Genomic DNA, 17,999 nt, shown 5'->3' with positions numbered 1-17,999 from the left:
TTTTTCCCTTTCTGACTGTAACAAAGTAAATACACAAATTGATGCTGTTGCTGACATTTTAACATTCAACTTGGTGTTTTCCTAAACAAACATGGCACTGCTGCCCATTTCACATAAATGTAACCTGTAACATTCAGTGGTTTCCAGTACCGCACAACATAGTAGCAGAACCACTGAATTAAAGTATTATACGTTATCATAGGCCTGTTCTTTTTGATGAAAAGAAGGTTCTCTCCAATATCAGCTATGAGCCCGTTTCTGTTTTCATCTACAATGTGTGACATTTAGCTAGGGATGTGCGAGACTAGTCGATTAAATGTTAGTGCTGCTGCTAGACGACTTTGAAAATACTAGTCGTTTACATTTTTTTGGCACATTTAAGGTTTTGCTTTAAATATAAAGGCTATGTTTAAATTACTGTCGTGTTAATGTTATATCTTGAAATTAATATATAATAATTTTGAAAAGTGTATATCTGCAGCGAAACAAAATCATTTAATTTTTGAATTATGTAACTTTCCGCGCGGCTCTGCATCCGAAGATGCGTTGCCATAAAATGGTATCGGGTGCGGTTGTATCGGGGTAGTTTTACGAGTACGAGTACTTGACAACAGTATCGGACCGACACCCGAATACTGGTATCGGTGCATCCCTACTACATTTTAATTAATTATCCAGAGAGATTCGTACCTGCGTGACTGCGTCTGTTCAGCGTCTCTTAACAATGAAGAGGTGCGTTTATTACTTAAAAATTGCAATGTAACCCCATTGTTGAAGAGGAATATAATGTAGTGATCCAGTAGCTTAGCTATTCTATTGCTAAAAGTCACAGGGTGGCGTTGATACGTTTCTGTGCTCCTGAATGCGCAGTGAGATCTCCGCTCTCTGTATGGGAGTAACGTAGGCTTGTGTGTGTGAGCGCGTCAATGAAAACAGCGCATTGATATAAAACGGTGATTCATCTGACTACATGTACCTGTGCATTAAACAATTTTATTGTACACCTTCCAGCCAATCAGAATCGAATATACAGACAGACCATGGCATAAATGACTTTAGTTATTGTTAAACTAAAATGTTTAGGAGTTGTGTTATACTTTTACTTTAGACTTCCAATGAAAACACTACCAACAGTACCGATTTAATTTGGAGGCTATATCGCCCGCCCCTATTAGATACCGTTAAACAATATTTATTTTACAAAAGGGTCATTTAGCTCTCAGTGGCCCTTGCCACACTTCCACAAGTTGATATGCTATATTAAATTGTACCACACTCTAAAAATCAACAATTTTACATTTAATAAAAAAAGCTAAACTAAATTAAAAACAGTTATGAATATTACGATCAAAAACAATGAACCATAGAATAACCCTTTCCACCCGACAGAAATAGCACAGCATCAGTATTCACACTTACGTTTCGAAGCAGCGGTCAACGTTGTCTGACATGAGCAACAGCATGCAGAGCTGCTCCAGTGCAATGAGCTGCATATCCCGCTCATCGCCCTGTCCCATCTGCAGCCACTCCAGCAATGTGTCCGGGTCCACGTCCGCCATAACGCCCCACTACCCAATCCACCCAACACCCAGTCACCCCGCCAGCAGCAGGACAGAAATGAACAGGGGCAGTCACTGGTCCTCTTGATGTCTCATCAAGTCGCCACCTTCATATGAAATAGAAACAAAACATTAGCATGGAAATGACATCTGGGATATAACAGGAGAGGCGAACGCCACCACACAAATCAGCAATGTTGCTTTGGGCCTTGACCTCCACCTTCTCCCACTTGTTTGGTGCTGAACTGAAAACACAACCCTTGAGTAATTGAATTAAAACTGGGTAATAATGAAACGGGTGGAGCAGATGACTCCTTGATGTACGCACTTGAAAGTAAACTAATACGAGTAAATCAGACTATAAACATGATGAACTGCTGCCTGTAATCAAAGCACTGAAATTGCTGTGATTAGCAGATTAGCAAGCTTGGCCAACAACAGTTTACAATGAATAGTTCATCAGTGACTCACTGTATGGCCCAAACAGCCCATCTCTTCATCAACACACAGAACAATAAAAGGATAGGGATTTCTGTTTGGATTGGGTTCTGAGAAACAAGGGTTAAAATCATTACAATGGGAGATTTATGTGAAATAGCAAAAGTCTGTCCTTCATAATTTCCTGGATGGCTATAAGCAAGCTTCAGACAGATCCACCACCTTCTTAGAGACTAACAGAGAGATCCACTTATCAGCAGATTAAGTGACTAACTTGATTCAGGAAGAATGTCCTGTTGAACTTGACATTCAAAGCAACTATCTGGGGCCTAATCCACACTTTTACTGGATGAAGGGGAAAAAAACCTAATCACGCGCACACCACATTATTTCGCTACTCTAAAAGTCTAAGCATGAACATCACCTGATTGTGATCAGATAAGACAATTATATTCCATAGCAAATGCATTCACCATAACTTTTTAATTCATGAGCTGATATATCCAGTTACTTTTTCTGGTTTCGCAACAGTAACACTGGATCATTGTGAACAAAAACAAGTTCTGATGCCATATCCCTGGGTTACACTTTCTCTTGGAAAGAAAACAGAATGTTTACTATAATTATACCACCTTTAAATGAATGGGATCTGTTCATTCCCAGTCTATTAGTCAACCAGAACAATACCACACAACTTTATCTTCATAACGTTATTGTTAGGGTTTTGTTTGTTGTTAATTAACTTAACCGTATAAAGATTGTATCATATTTGATACATGAATTTAAAGCCTCTAAATTACCAACATAATCAAAACTGATAAACATTTTACATGAATTTTCTGCCCTCTTATTAATAGTTAATACCTTTTCAGTAAGTAAAATGCCTTTTGGTATAATTCCACTTTCAGGTTGTGTTACGCTTGTCTTTTTGCTGTGAAAACTATAATGTTTTTTATAAAGTCACGCAAGAATTATTTTTATTATGTTATTAATATTTCAAGATAAACATACACTGGAAAGAATCAACTAAGGTTTACTTGATAATCCATTCAGAATCATGTTAAAACATATCAAATATATGATACAACAGGCTCTCTCAATCATTGCATTAAATGTTGCTGTCTGCAATTAAAAACTTTGATCATAAAACTAAGCATTAAATATCTTCCTACGAAGACATATTATTGGGAGATATGAAGTGAAAAGTAATATTTATGCATTTGATGAAAGTAGTCTGATACACTGTTATAAAAATCTCACTGATTTACATTACAAGCTACCAGAATTTCATCTTATGTTTTGGCAATATAAATAACATCTCCACCAAATTTAGCTCATTTTGGGCCAGTGAAATAAACCAAAATATTAATTTTTCTCCTTGAGTTGTGAGCTCACTAAATAATACTATAAGGACCATTAATGTATGATGCATCAAATATTATACAAAAAAAAGAAAACACACATGGCAACTTTGAGATGGTCTTTTATATTCTGTATAAACTATAGTTCAATAAAATATGAAATATTCCTTACTATTATTTCATGTCAGGTTTAACAGGAAATTCGAAGCTGAATACAAGAAAAAGGAAGACATTTAAGTTTCTCAAAGTCTCGAATACTGAAGAAAGTTCCAGACTAATTTGATTTAAGTAGTGAAGTATTTTAAGATTCGGTCTGCTGTTGTTTTTACAGCATAAAGATCAATACAACTTCAGATAATCAAAGTACACTGCAAAGGAGACATTCATCTTTTTTTCCCGTGGCTACTGCTTTCATGACACTTGATGTTTCACGTACAAACATGATTCAAATGATGTTCTTTGACTTTCTGCCAGTGCAGCTGACTAAGGAGTCAAAAAACAACTATGTTGCAAAAGATGTCATCATGACACCAGTTATACAACAGCACAATAAAACCTTACCTTCACAGTGAACACACACATGACAATAATAGGTCTCGCACAGTCGGTTTGATCTATAATATCATGTCGCATATTAACTTCATGTATGGCCATCTAACATGAGCCTGAGAGCCGAACAGGTGAACAAACAGGCCAATTAAACCCTGAAAACCTCAAACCATAAAAAAATGACGCTTTCAAACTTCATATCTTTGATTAAACATAAGAGAATGTAAATTACGGAAGAAATAACATTCATACATTCAATCTGTTAGTCCCGATGGCCTCTTTCTTGAGTTCAGACAGCTTATGTTAGCTTAAACGCCATGACAGAGTCCAAGACCGTTTCATTTTCTTGTTTAAGTCATATTTAATTATGTGTTTCCCCAGCAAATGAGTGAAAACACAAACTATCTGTTGGGAAAGTGAGGTTTAATTAGCTGGGATTAGCTAAAGTGCGTCCTGTTAGCGTCACTTCGACAGACCTAATTAATCCCAAACTTCATTTACTTAATTTGTATTATGTATGGATATGTTGTCCATCCACATATATAACCAATCGGAAAACAATTTTAAGTTAAAAAAACAAAACACGACAAAAAAACACCAAGTAACACTATCGCGGCCTTGTGTTTACCAGTAAATCTGCGAGCTAAAGTTGAGTGGTATTCCGAGGCCTGAGCGCGTCTGTTAGGTAGAGAAACGAACCCTCCACCGAGCGACACAAACACTCACCGTTTATCGCCGAACGACGAGAAGAGAAGAAAAAACACTCAGGGTGGACAAAATGCGTCTCGGGATGAAGTTGTCAGACGGCAAGATGTGAATATTGCTTCATTTCCCGCTTCTGCTGGTTGTACGGTAGAGGTCAAGTAAACGGGAAGGCGACGGGTGAAATATTGAGTGAAATGGAGAGCCGTCGAAAGAACTAGTAGTCGAGGCTCCGCATATCACGAGGCTCCGCAGTAGCGGTCAGGAACAAACAGCGATGCGGCTCAGCGAAAGGGGGCGCTAAAACACCCCATTTACAGTCAACACAAATATTACAAATCATTCACCAGTATTGCACAATTGTAGAAAGTGAACAGTGACTCTCTGAAATTAAGTCATGATTTTAGTGGGTTAATGTTCATCCTGAAACTTGCATTGTGCATGAAATGCATGACTCAAATTAAGACACACTATGTACCTCACAGGTTCTACTCTAAAGTAAAAACAATGCAACTCTTGAAGCAAAACTAGATTTTATTCTTCCAGCATAATCAGAAAATAAATGTTAATTTTGCCCTGTTGTTAAATCTGTACAATTTACAGCATACAAAATGGTATGGTTACAAGTGCATAATTGTACTTGATCATCAATGCTCATAGCAGAAAACAGCACCTGAAGTCTATACAAACTGGCAAAAAAACAATTGTCCTATAGTTGCTATAACTCTTCCATTTGCATTGTAAACATGTTTGTAGTGCGTTTTAGTAGTAAATATTATTTTGCTGCTTGTTTACTATTTTTGCTCACTTAAGATTGGGCTATTACTAAATTATTTTGCCTGTCTGACAGAAAAAATAATTAAGTATTGCGATAAAGTGACACCAACACAGATTTGCATGCATTATTAGAATATAGAAAAAAAACTAAAGGTAAGTACCAACTTGAACATATGGAAGCCCATTTCCACCACATAAGATAAAAAAAAACAAGCTTTGGTAAATTAATTATGAGATAAAAATTCATTTTGTAAAACTTAGTTAAATATGAGATTTTTTTCATTTTTTTTCATCTCATGACATTGTCAATTATGCGATATAGTCGACATTGACATAAAAAGTAACAAATGAGACAAAAAGTCAGTGGCAATCAAAAATAGGACAGTTGAAATTGAGAGTCATAATTATGACAAGTAAATTATTATTACCGTAGTATGTTATGATTCTTTTTTGCCATAATTATGACTTTGTACACCACAATATTGAGTTTTTACCTCATAATTATGACTTTTTATGTCATTATGATTGATCAAAGAGTTTTTTTTCTTACGTTGCAGAAATGATGGAAGTATCCATTTGTAATGTTTTAATAAAAGTACATTCACAACATGTGAACCTATCTCTATATTTAAAATAATTGACAATGCACTGAAATTGTATATGTAGATAATGATGAACAGCAGTGTAGTTGGTCTTGCACCAGGTTTAGTTGCAACTTTTTGAGAGAAATGAATGATTTGCATTCATTGTACAGACACAATAATAAAAAATGTCTCACAAAAAAATCATGCTGTGCATAACTGAGTTAAAGAAAATCATTCAAGCTTGTTGGCAAGCTAACCATTAAAACTACCAAAAGTAAATTTGTATTAAGTTCCTCACAGAGGTTAATGCGGTTTTGAAACGGACTACAATTATTAAACAACACTAATTTAATCGAATTAATCTTTAAAAACACTATCAATTAAAACTGAACCTCAAGATTCACTCAGTCATTCAAATCATAATACAGTCATAATCATAACCATTAAGGAGGATTCACAGGAAATTGATCTTGAGTTGAATGCTGGGCGTGTTTTTGCTAATGACCCGAGGTGCTTGTGCCTTAGTGTTCACGCTCTCCTGGTTGCCCTTGACAGCTGCCTCGAGCCTGGCTTTCATGTGTGGGGCAGAGGCCATCAGAGCTTTGAAGACAGCCGAGTTCTGGGGGCCGATGCGCATGAGGTCTCTTAAGGCGGACTCGTGCAGTGAGCGAGAGGCTGCCGGCGCCGATGCCAACGCATTTTCATCTAGCAGAAGAGAAATGAGGATGGGCAACAGCACAGCCACCAGCTGTGGACCTGCATAGATAAAACAAATACTGACTTGATTATCTTGTAATCCTAATAACAGCGAGTGACATTTTAAACAACACCATTACATTTTGCTTACAGTAACATTAAAAAACGAATTTACAGCCAATGAATTCTCATCGTTTGTTGATTATATCACAACTTCCTGTTTGACACCGAAAGTTCATAAACATTTTTCAGTCACTCACGGTTAGTTTCATCAGCAGCAAACACTAGTGCTTCCAGGGCTCGGATTGCGTCTTGTACGGCCTGTAGCTCTGCTGGACCTTGAGGACGACTCTTTTCAACTTCCTCCAGCTGAGACACCAGATAGCCACCCAAAGCCAGAATAAATGGCCTGGCTATCGGCTCTGGGCCTTGAAATAAAGATACTAGCAACTGATAACTCCTGCTCAGTACCTAAAGTAGAAATTAGACATAGAAGAGAAGGTTAATAAATAGTGTTTTTTGCCCCTATGGGAATTCTACACAAATTGTAGCAAAGCTCCTTATTTAAAGGATTAGTTCACTTTTAAATAAACTTTTGCTGATAATTTACTCACCCCCATGTCATCCAAGATGTCCATGTCTTTCTTTCTTCAGTCGAAAAGGTTTTTGATGAAAACATTCCAGGATATTTCTCCATATAATGGACTTCAATGGGCTCCAAACGGTTCAAGGTACAAATGACAGTTTCAGTTCAGCTTCAAAGGGCTTTAAACGATACCAGACGATGAATAAGGGTCTTATCTAGCGAATCGATCAGTTTCTGCGAGAAACCGAGCAGTATTTATGCTATTATTTTACCTCTTATCAGACGAACGTGATCATCTCTGAGCTACGCCATAACTTCCACTAAGTGAGGTCAAATACGAGCATGGTCATAGATATATTGATCGTAGATGCCGCATTCTACTGATCTGTGCAGTCGTTAATGAGGCATCTACCTATACATCTATGACCATGCTCGTATTTTGTCCTCACTTAGCGGAAGTTATGGCGTAGCTCAGAGATGATCATGGTCTTCTGATAAGAGGTAAAATAATAGCATAAATACTGCTCGGTTTCTTGCAGAAACTGATCGTTTCGCTAGTTAAGACCCTTATTCATCGTCTGGTATCGTTTAAAGCCCTTTGAAGCTGCACTGAAACTGTCATTTGTACCTCGAACCGTTTGGAGCCCATTGAAGTCCATTATATGGAGAAATATCCTGGAATGTTTTCATCAAAAACCTTAATTTCTTTTCGACTGAAGAAAGAAAGACATGGACATCTTGGATGACATGGGGGTCAGTAAATTATCAGCAAAAGTTTATTTAAAAGTGAACTCATCCTTTAAGCAGCCAAATGTAAACTTTGGGGTTAGTAAGATAAAAAAAATATATACATATTTAATCAAGTTTTTCAAGTCTCTTCTGCTCACCAAGGCTGCATTTATTAAAACATACATTTCAAAATACAGTGAAAACGCTAATATTGTGAAATATTATTACAGTTTAAATCTTAATTAAAATTTATATTTTAAAATGTTATTTATTTGTGTGATTTCAAAGCTGAATTTTCAGCAGTCATTACTCCAGTCACTGTCACATGATCCTTCAGAAATCATTCTAATATGTGACCCTGGACCACAAAACCAGTCATAAGTTGCACGGGTATATTTGTGGCAATACCCAACAATACAGTAAAGATCATGTTCCATGAAGATATTTTGTAAATTTCCTAGCACATAAATATATCAAAAATGTATTATAAGTAGTAATATGCATTGCTAAGGACTTTATTTGGACAACTTTAAAGGCAGTTTTCTAAATATTTAGATTTTTTTTGCACCCTCAGATTCCAGATTTTCAAATAGTTGCATCCTGGCCAAATATTGTCCCATCCTAACAAACCATAAATCAATGGAAAACTTATTGATTCAATTTTCATGACTGGTTTTGTGGTCCAGGGTCACATATGCTGAGTATATTAAAATATTTCTTATTATTATCATCATCAATGCTGAAAACAGACATGCTGCTTGAAATTTTTGTAGAAACCTTATGGAAAAAAAATGTCAGGGTTGATGAATAGAAAGTTCAAAAGAACAGCATTTAAAACAGAAATATTTAGTAAGAACCGAAAAGTCTTTACAGTCACTTTTGATCAATTTAATGCATCCTTGGTGAGTGTAAGTATTCATCCCTTTCCCCCCCCAAAAAGGTTGATGTTTAGCTATACTGAATAAGCTTTCTAATCAGCCCTTTTCACTCACCATGGGGTCCTTAGACTCCAGACTGGCTCTGAATGTCTGGATGCAATGTGCCTGCAGTGGCTCCACAGCGGTCACCTCAGCACTGGCGTACAGCAGGAAGATGGTGAGGGATGTCAACATGGTAACCTCATCTACTCCAGGCTCTGTTTTATCTGTCCAAAACAATCCATGAAAATCTAAGAATGTTCCTCAAATTATTTCTCAGATGCTTAAAACATGCAATGACAGGGTGTGGTGGATGAGAGAGAGAGAATTACCTGTACTCCAAGACTCCAAGAGTGTGTGCAGTGCACTTTGCAGCAGTTCAGTCCAGGCCCCACGACTCTTCTCAGCTCTGCTCATGGGAGAGGTGAGAACAGTGCGCAAGGCCTGTAGGATGCCTGGTACCAGCTGTCCACTCTCAGCACCAACAGAGCCCTTCACCGCCTCTCTCAACACCCCTAGCAGCAGATAGAGCACTGTGGGCAGAACTGACACACTGCCTGCAGAGGGAAGGAAAAACTAATGTCAGATCTTTTATCATTTATGGAATCAAATCTAATTTCTGTGGAACTAGCTTGACACATTTCATTTTAAAGCATGTCCAAATGTTTAATGGAGAGAGAATAAAGGATGGTGACTTAAAAAAAAAAAAGTATTTCATTTTTTGTGACCTTTTAATGGAGCAATAAAAAAATGGGAATACTAAAATGAATAAACAAAATGAAAAGTAGACTAAAATGAAGTGGGCAGGAGAATGTTTTTCTAATAATCTGAAAGCTCTTATGGCCGCAGTAATTCCCTGGATCTCTTACCCTGTGGTGAACAGATGGAGGGCAGTTCTGAGAGGATGGCCAGAGCAGATGTGACGAGTCTACAGTCAGTGTTGCTGAGAGAGCAGGTCTGTCCTCCCCGCCCCGTGGGGCTGCCAGCCAGCTTAGGGCTGAGCTGCGGAAGCTTCCTCACAAGCGTGCAGAGACACAGTTCCAGTGCTCCAAACACAAGAGACTGTCCTGGCACCAGGCCGCCAGTGTCCCGCCCCTCACCAAACTCAGGAACAGTTTCCTTCTCTGCTGCACCATCATCGACTGAACAAATGCAGTAAAGAAAGATGAATTCAGAGGGTCATTTCAAACCACAGACTTTTTTTGTTTTTAGACTCACCCTCCGCACTGTGGCGTTTCTCTTTGACATGCTCCTGAGCAGCACAAACGATCTGGTGCACCAGTTCCAGCACAGCCAGCTGAATGCTGGGAGATTCCCGAGTGACTATGAGCCTATGCAGAACGCTGAGCAGCTCCACACTCAAAGCCTATAGAGAGAACACCATAAGACTCATCAGGGCACAGAGTGACAAACAACAAAGACAAAAATATACCAGACATGAACATCACGGAAAGACAAACTGCAAATCCCAATGTATCACACACTGATAAAAATTATTAGTTTTTAAATTTTTTTAACTCATCAAAATAAGTTTATACATTTTTTATAAGTTATATAAGACTCAACTAATTTGTTAAAGTCAGTTTAATGTAATTTAAGTTGAAATAACTTAACCATCCAAGTTAATTGTACTTAATTTAAGGCAACTTTTTTTGCAATATAAAATTGTGCAGTTCACTTCAGTCCAGCCACCAGTCTCATTGAAGTGTCTCTAACCAGACTGAGAAATGCCAGCCCAACGTATTTAGACAAATATGCAAACTCCTTCGTTAATTGATATGGAATTATATAAATACAAATATTGATACAAGGACATGAAGCAATACTAAACACAAAGAAGAAACAAGTGCATCCTGTCTCATATTGTGCAAAATGGAAAAACATAAAATTTGCTTGCCAAGGTGGTATTTATATAAAATAAAGTAAAAACAATAATATTATGAACATTTAAAAAGCAATCTTTTCCTGTGATGGAAAAGCTGCATTTTCAGCCATCACTACTTCAGTCTTCAGTGTCAAATGATCCTTCATGTGATAAATGATCCGTGATAATTTTTTTCAGGGTTCTTTAATGAATAGATTAATAAAACAAGTAAAACAACAAATAAGGGTTTTTTGAAATTGAGATTTATACATCATCTGAAAGCTGAATTAATACGCTTTCCATTGATGTATGGTTTGTTAGGATAGGACAACTATTTGAAAATCTGGAATCTGAGAGTGCAAAAAAAAACCTAAATATTGCGGAAAAAGCTGTCATGGTATGGACATCACGGTTCAGTGTATACAGTCAAAAAAAGAGTCTGTCAGTCACAGGCGATTCACACTCTAATCCAGAAGGGGGCCTGCGCAATAATGCAACGCTGCTTGCTAACCGCCACAAAAGGTAAAACAACAGAAGAAGAAGAGCCGATCTACACACCAACCCAAAACAAGATGGCACACACACAAGAGCTTGTTAGTAGCCTATACGGCACGCTGAGTTTCAATTCATTTCTGGGACGTGCTCCACTAACTTCATGGTAAAGAAACTGGGATGGCAAAAAGTGGTATCCTGTTTGTTTTCTTTATTTTACAAAAGCACAATGTTTTGTTTTTATTGTGATTGTACAAATATAAAAAAGTCACTTTCAGTTTCGAATGACTTACATCTGTATGACCATAAAATAAAGAATATTTTAAGTTGTTTCCGCTGTTATAATGAGGGGGGTAGTTGGCAGACGTCACCATCCAGATGTGCCAATCACCGGAGCTAGGCAGAAAAAGACTACAGCAGTGCAAAAACGAATAAAGTTGTTCTTGTATAACAAGACTTTTCAGTTTTGTAGCTGATTGTCAACAAGTAACTTGTTTTCATCAGCCCTTCAAAAAAACATGACCTATGCAAGAGAGGTCATTCTGTTAACTGCTTGGTGCTTAATACACTAAAGGAGGCTGTACTGTACCAGGGGGGACTAAATGCCACAAGGTGGAACAAACTGTAATTTGCTCTACTGTCTACTAAAAATAAATGAAAAGAAACCTAGCATTGGGGATTTTATGCTTTTTTTCTGTTGTACCGAAGTCATATCGAACCGTGACCCCAAAACCGAGGTACGTAATGAACTGTGACTTCTGTGTACCGTTACACCCCTAATATATATTTAATTGTAGAATACCTGATCATTGCCCACTTTGGAACGGGGCCAAGGCACCTCCAATAAGGCCTGCAGAGCCTGAAGACATGAATTTATGGTTTCTAATTGTTCTCCAGAGTGAGGAGAGCACAAAAACTCCACGCTGATTCCTAAAGGGAAGATTTCAGTAAATGGAACAACATTAAACAAGACTAAAAATAAACATGTTGAATCTTTCAGAATCAAGTGAAATCCTAAATAAGCGCAAGCATGGTCCTTGTAATCAGCATATATCGGATGACTAGAGCAAAATGCTCAGAATGACTATAATCTGGCAATGGATGCCCTATAAACACAGAACTACATCCACTTAATGAAACAGGAAATATTAACTGAGCTCTGTACCCAAGATGAGGTGGAGGCGGTCAGTGCTGACATCCTCTGGAGATTTGACAGTGCTCATAGAGGCGGACTGGCCCATGGAGGTGGGTGTGACTGGCCTGGAGAGGTTGGCGGGCCCCTCGTCCACCATGATGAATCCTGTGCTGTTGAGCCAGAGTGCAGTAGCATGGAGAATGGTAGCCCAGGCACTGTAATAATGTGGACGGGCCTGTTCCACCGTCTCTGCGGTGTAAAACGAGCCACCTGCAAAAAAAAGATGAATGTTGGAACTCACTTACAGTAGCTGTAAACAAGATAATAACAGAAATTAATTAATCCAATCACAATCACTCCACAACTGTTATTTTTTCAATAGTAATAAAATAATCTACAGATTATTTTGAGTACCGGTACACTGAATTATTAATAGAAAAATTACACAACACTTCTTTCGAATATTCCTATATAATAATTGCCTCATCGACATGACATTCTCAATAAACCCATCTCCGGCGTGATGACTGCGATCTTTTGAATATTCCTATCTAATAATTGCCTCACCGACATGGCATGATGGCCAGAGGAGAACTGGCACCCCGACTGAGCCTGGTTTCTCCCAAGGTTTATTTTTCTCCATTATGCCACCTGATGGAGTTTTGGTTCCTTGCCACTGTCGCCTTTGGCTTGGCTTGCTCAGTTGGGGGACACTAAATTTTCAACTAAATTACTGATCTGCCTGCATTGTCACTATATGATAATTGAAATGAGCTGATGACATCACCGTTTTCTCCAGAGCGGCTGTTCAGCCGAATCAAATTCTGTTGCATTATTTTCTTGTTTAACACTGTGAAGCTGCTTTGAAACAATCGGCATTGTAAAAAGCGCTATATAAATAAAGGTGACTTGACAACCGTTCAAAAGTTTGAGCTCACCAACATAAATTTTTTTACTCAGCAAGAACGCATTACATTGATAAAAAGTGACATTAAAAGACATTTATACGAGTACAAAATGAAAAGCTGTTCTTTTGAACGTTCTATTCCTCAAAGAATCCTGAATGAATAAAATAAAACAATTCCACAAAAATATCAACAACTTGTTTTCAAATGTTTTCAACAATAATAAGAAATGTTTCCTGAGCACTAAAAGGATCATGTGACACTGAAGATTGGAGTAATGGCTGATGAAAATTCATCTTTGCCATCCCAGGAATTGATTATATTTTAAAATATAATTAGAAAACATAAAATAGAAAACAGGTCTTTTAAATTAATAAAGAATATTTCACAATATTAATGTTTTTAGTTTTTGATCAAATAAAAGCAGCCTAGGTGAACATAAGGGACTTTCAAAAAATGTACCAACCGCAAACGTTTGAACGGTAGTGACATTAATAAATTGTGACAGGAAACATTTTTTATAAGAAAATCAATCAATTTCCTGAGGTACTTTAAATAATGTTTGAGTGACCGACACAGCAACATTGGTTATATGACAGGACTACCTGCTTGGCTACTCAATGGCAGACAGGGTGAGTGAATCTGCTTTCATGTAGTCATTATTTTTTGGTTCTACTAGAAGCACAACATTTTGGACACTTAAGTAAATGACTAGATCTGCTTATTTTCCATCAGGTAGGTGTGTAATTGAGAATCAGAGCATGAGTAGTGACCTGTGGAGGGGAGTTGACTGGAGTATTGTGGTGGAAGGGTGAGCAGGGCATGGTCCTGAAGGGCAGCCAGCCACAGGCGGCTCAAGGTTGCCAAATCAGTCTGAACCAGTTTGAGCAAACCAGCCCCTGCTGGACCTGCAGTCCCATCCTCCTCACCCTGCTGCTGAAGATGGCTGACCGGACTCTCCCTCTGCCAGGAGCCCTGCACTGCTGTGATATACACCTTAGAGACACATAGATTTACTCAGATACAGGTTAGATTATCAGGGGTGCAAACGGTGACAAAAACACGAGACCTTTGTTTTTATACTGTTTCTGTATAAAAACACTGCATAGTCTTCATTGTGTAAATGAAATATATATTTACTCTGATTAAAGCTACAAAAGTGGATTAAGTCAAGAGCAATAAGAGATTTTCTCTCTTTTGTTGTTTGATTAATATGAATGACAGTCTTTAGGAAAATTATACAGCTGTCGCTTGAAAGCGCTGCCCAGGTTTCATTGTGGCTCTGGGTCCATTATATTGTCTGTAACACTTGTTTTCTTTCTCAGGTTACTTGTTTATTTGACTTTTAGACATAATGACTGTGTTTACGAGAGTACTTGCAAAGATGGACATTTTGGACACCTACGTGTGTATATTTAACCGTTCAAGTCCAATAAAGCGGCAAAAAAAATCCGTGCTCTGTGAGAAGCGGATGTGTCTGCGTCTATCAGACAGTGGTCAGAAACAGTCTCTCGCGCAAATGGAGCAATTAGTTGTCTTTCGCTGCTGACTGCGATTAACTGAAGGCTTAAGATGACTTGTATTTACACCGCAATGCTTACAAACGCATGCAAATGAAAAGGTTGCGTGACCAGGCAGCACAGCAACCTCACGTGAATGTGTAACTTCAGAAGGCTGTCGATGTCATTCACTGTGTCTTCCACCCACCCCATCAAAAAGTAATCGGATCTAGATTAATCACAATAATAACCCATTTTTGATCAAAAAGGTGACAAGTTTGCAACAACCCCTGAATTATAGTTTTCTAGATACACACAGATACACCAAGTAATAAAAAGTGTAGCAGAATCTCTCTTTTCGTACAGTCATACAGCCCATGCCTAGAGTCAAATAATAGCTAGACGTAGAGGTGCAACTGCTTTAATAGTTGTTAAGATTGTGTTCAGTACCTCCGCCCAGGCTTTGAGCACAGCCAGTGTCTCCATGGTGAAGGTGCTCTCGTTATAGAGCTGACTGGGAACGTCTCTCCCCACCTGAACTTTGGCGAGAGAGGAAGCCAGAAGCTGATGTACCCTTCTCAGGTCCCGCAGGTCACTGATGACCCCACTGGCGATCCATGCACTGCAAACCTGAACAGCAACAAAAGGTTCATGTCAGAACTCAACACTTCTGGAGCAGGTTTCAGCAACAGCAGTGAAGCGCCAGACTCAGGAAAATTAGGTCAAGCGAACCAATGTGAACTCGAAAAAGCAAGTTCAAGAGGTTAAAAACTTTTTATGGGGAACTTTTGACACTACAAAATTAACAAAAGGATGCTTGATTTGACCATGACAACATTCTTTACTTAAGACTTGAAAAAAAAAATGTGTTACATGGCATTTGAATCAACAAGTGTGCCAGTAAGAGCAAAGAAAAACTGAAAAAGAGAGCTTCATTATAGATAATAATGTTCTTTTAGCAGCACACCTGGCAGGCTTTGGCAGTCACATTCGGAGGGGCATCCACATGGAAGGCAGGTCTGAGCGCAGCTCCAACCTACAACACCAAACAATGTTGAGTCCATATTAAACCAACACAGTCAAAAGTTTGGGAGGTTACTCAAAACCCTAAAGTTCCTTTGATCTAAATGTTTATGCTTGAATTAGTTTTGTAGATAAGTTGTGCCTATGTACACTCACCTAAAGGATTATTAGGAACACCTGTTCAATTTCTCATTAATGCAATTATCTAATCAACCAATCACATGGCAGTTGCTTCAATGCATTTAGGGGTGTGTTCCTGGTCAAGACAATCTCCTGAGCTCCAAACTGAATGTCAGAATGGGAAAGAAAGGTGATTTAAGCAATTTTGAGCGTGGCATGGTTGTTGGTGCCAGACGGGCCGGTCTGAGTATTTCACAATCTGCTCAGTTACTGGGATTTTCACGCACAACCATTTCTAGGGTTTACAAAGAATGGTGTGAAAAGGGAAAAACATCCAGTGTGCAGCAGTCCTGTGGGCGAAAATGCCTTGTTGATGCTAGAGGTCAGAGGAGAATGGGCCGACTGATTCAAGCTGATAGAAGAGCAACTTTGACTGAAATAACCACGCGTTACTACCGAGGTATGCAGCAAAGCATTTGTAAAGCCACAACACGCACAACCTTGAGGCGTATGTGCTACAACAGCAGAAGACCCCACCGGGTACCACTCATCTCCACTACAAATAAGAAATAGAGGCTATAATTTGCACGAGCTCACCAAAATTGGACAGTTGAAGACTGGAAAAATGTTGCCTGGTCTGATGAGTTTCGATTTCTGTTGAGACATTCAGATGGTAGAGTCAGAATTTGGCGTAAACAGAATGAGAACATGGATCCATCATGCCTTATCACCACTGTGCAGGCTGGTGGTGGTGGTGTAATGGTGTGGGGGATGTTTTCTTGGCACACTTTAGGCCCCTTAGTGCCAATTGGGCATCGTTTAAATGCCACGGCCTACCTGAGCATTGTTTCTGACCATGTCCATCCCTTTATGACCACCATGTACCCATCCTCTGATGGCTACTTCCAGCAGGATAATGCACCATGTCACAAAGCTCGAATCATTTCAAATTGGTTTCTTGAACATGACAATGAGTTCACTGTACTAAAATGGCCCCCACAGTCACCAGATCTCAACCCAATAGAGCATCTTTGGGATGTGGTGGAACGGGAGCTTCGTGCCCTGGATGTGCATCCCACAAATCTCCATCAACTGCAAGATGCTATCCTATCAATATGGGCCAACAACATTTCTAAAGAATGCTTTCAGCACCTTGTTGAATCAATGCCACGTAGAATTAAGGCAGTTCTGAAGGCAAAAGGGGGTCAAACACAGTATTCGTATGGTGTTCCTAATAATCCTTTAGGTGAGTGTATAGATGTGTTTAATCCCCAGACCTCTATTTGTGTTATTTCATAGTTTTGATGGAAAACTGTCAAAGATAATAAAAAGTTTCCAAAACTTTTACTTAAAGGTGCAGTGGATGTATGAGGATTGACAGAAATGCAGTATAATATACATAACTATGTTTACAGGGGTGTATAAAGACCTTACATGATAAACTTATGCTTTTATTACCTTAGAATGAGCCTTTTCTATCTACATACACACATCGCGGATCCCCTTACAGTGAAATCGGCATTTTGCGCTGACATGTTTCTACAGTAGCCCTAAACGAACAAACTTCTCTACAGAGTGCTAGTCACTCTCTGCTCTCTCCGGCGATGACATTTGGCCCCCGTAGCTTCTCTATGTGCTTCGTAAGGGAAGGGTGAGCAGTGTCTGATTGCAATTCACAACCTCGCCGCTAAAATTCACACACTGCATCAATACAAATTTATTTTTAAAAATATTATCCACTCTGTTTGGGTTCAATACATAAAAAAGAAAATTAATACTTTTAATCAAGCATAGATGCATTAAATTTGTCAAAAAAGTATAAAAATAACTGCTAATTCCAATAATTGCTGTTCTCTTTTTTTAAAACTCTTTAAAGAAAAAAATATCATTGTTTTCATGAAAATATTAAGCAGCACAACAATTGCTACATTGTTAATAATAAGAAAAAGTATATAAAATTTACGGACTTGATGTCCAACAACCCGAGTAAGCTTATTAAATGGTACTGAATTTGCTTCACGTCACTGTTTGAAACTAGGGCCTCCCGCTAAGCCCACAGATAA

At 38.4% G+C, this 17,999-nt stretch overlaps 2 protein-coding genes across 13 annotated transcripts in view; both read right to left on the bottom strand.

Annotated features, from left to right (window-relative positions):
* The window catches only part of hectd1 (HECT domain containing 1), a 37,778-nt gene extending 32,890 nt beyond the window's left edge, over positions 1-4,888 (bottom strand). For all 12 annotated transcript variants that reach the window (XM_079833272.1, XM_079833278.1, XM_079833276.1 and 9 more), the window contains exons 1-2: positions 4,634-4,888; positions 1,420-1,666 (exon numbers count right to left, since the gene is read on the bottom strand). In XM_079833272.1, the coding sequence (XP_079689398.1) occupies positions 1,420-1,559 (140 nt within the window). In that variant the 5' untranslated portion in view covers positions 1,560-1,666; positions 4,634-4,888. The remainder of the gene's footprint in view (positions 1-1,419; positions 1,667-4,633) is intronic.
* A 238-nt stretch (positions 4,889-5,126) lies between these two features.
* heatr5a (HEAT repeat containing 5a) overlaps positions 5,127-17,999 on the bottom strand; it is a 46,540-nt gene continuing 33,667 nt past the window's right edge. The window contains exons 27-37 of the mRNA XM_079833256.1: positions 15,761-15,829; positions 15,244-15,423; positions 14,068-14,290; positions 12,420-12,659; positions 12,057-12,184; positions 10,117-10,264; positions 9,768-10,040; positions 9,231-9,455; positions 8,974-9,125; positions 6,927-7,137; positions 5,127-6,726 (exon numbers count right to left, since the gene is read on the bottom strand). Coding sequence (XP_079689382.1) covers positions 6,425-6,726; positions 6,927-7,137; positions 8,974-9,125; positions 9,231-9,455; positions 9,768-10,040; positions 10,117-10,264; positions 12,057-12,184; positions 12,420-12,659; positions 14,068-14,290; positions 15,244-15,423; positions 15,761-15,829 — 2,151 coding nt within the window. The 3' untranslated portion in view covers positions 5,127-6,424. The remainder of the gene's footprint in view (positions 6,727-6,926; positions 7,138-8,973; positions 9,126-9,230; positions 9,456-9,767; positions 10,041-10,116; positions 10,265-12,056; positions 12,185-12,419; positions 12,660-14,067; positions 14,291-15,243; positions 15,424-15,760; positions 15,830-17,999) is intronic.

This window comes from Gobio gobio (genome assembly GCF_949357685.1).
Source record: "Gobio gobio genome assembly, chromosome: 13".
Taxonomy (NCBI): domain Eukaryota; kingdom Metazoa; phylum Chordata; class Actinopteri; order Cypriniformes; family Gobionidae; genus Gobio; species Gobio gobio.
The sequence above is the reverse complement of the archived record's forward strand: the minus strand, read 5'-3'. Positions and strand labels throughout refer to the sequence as shown.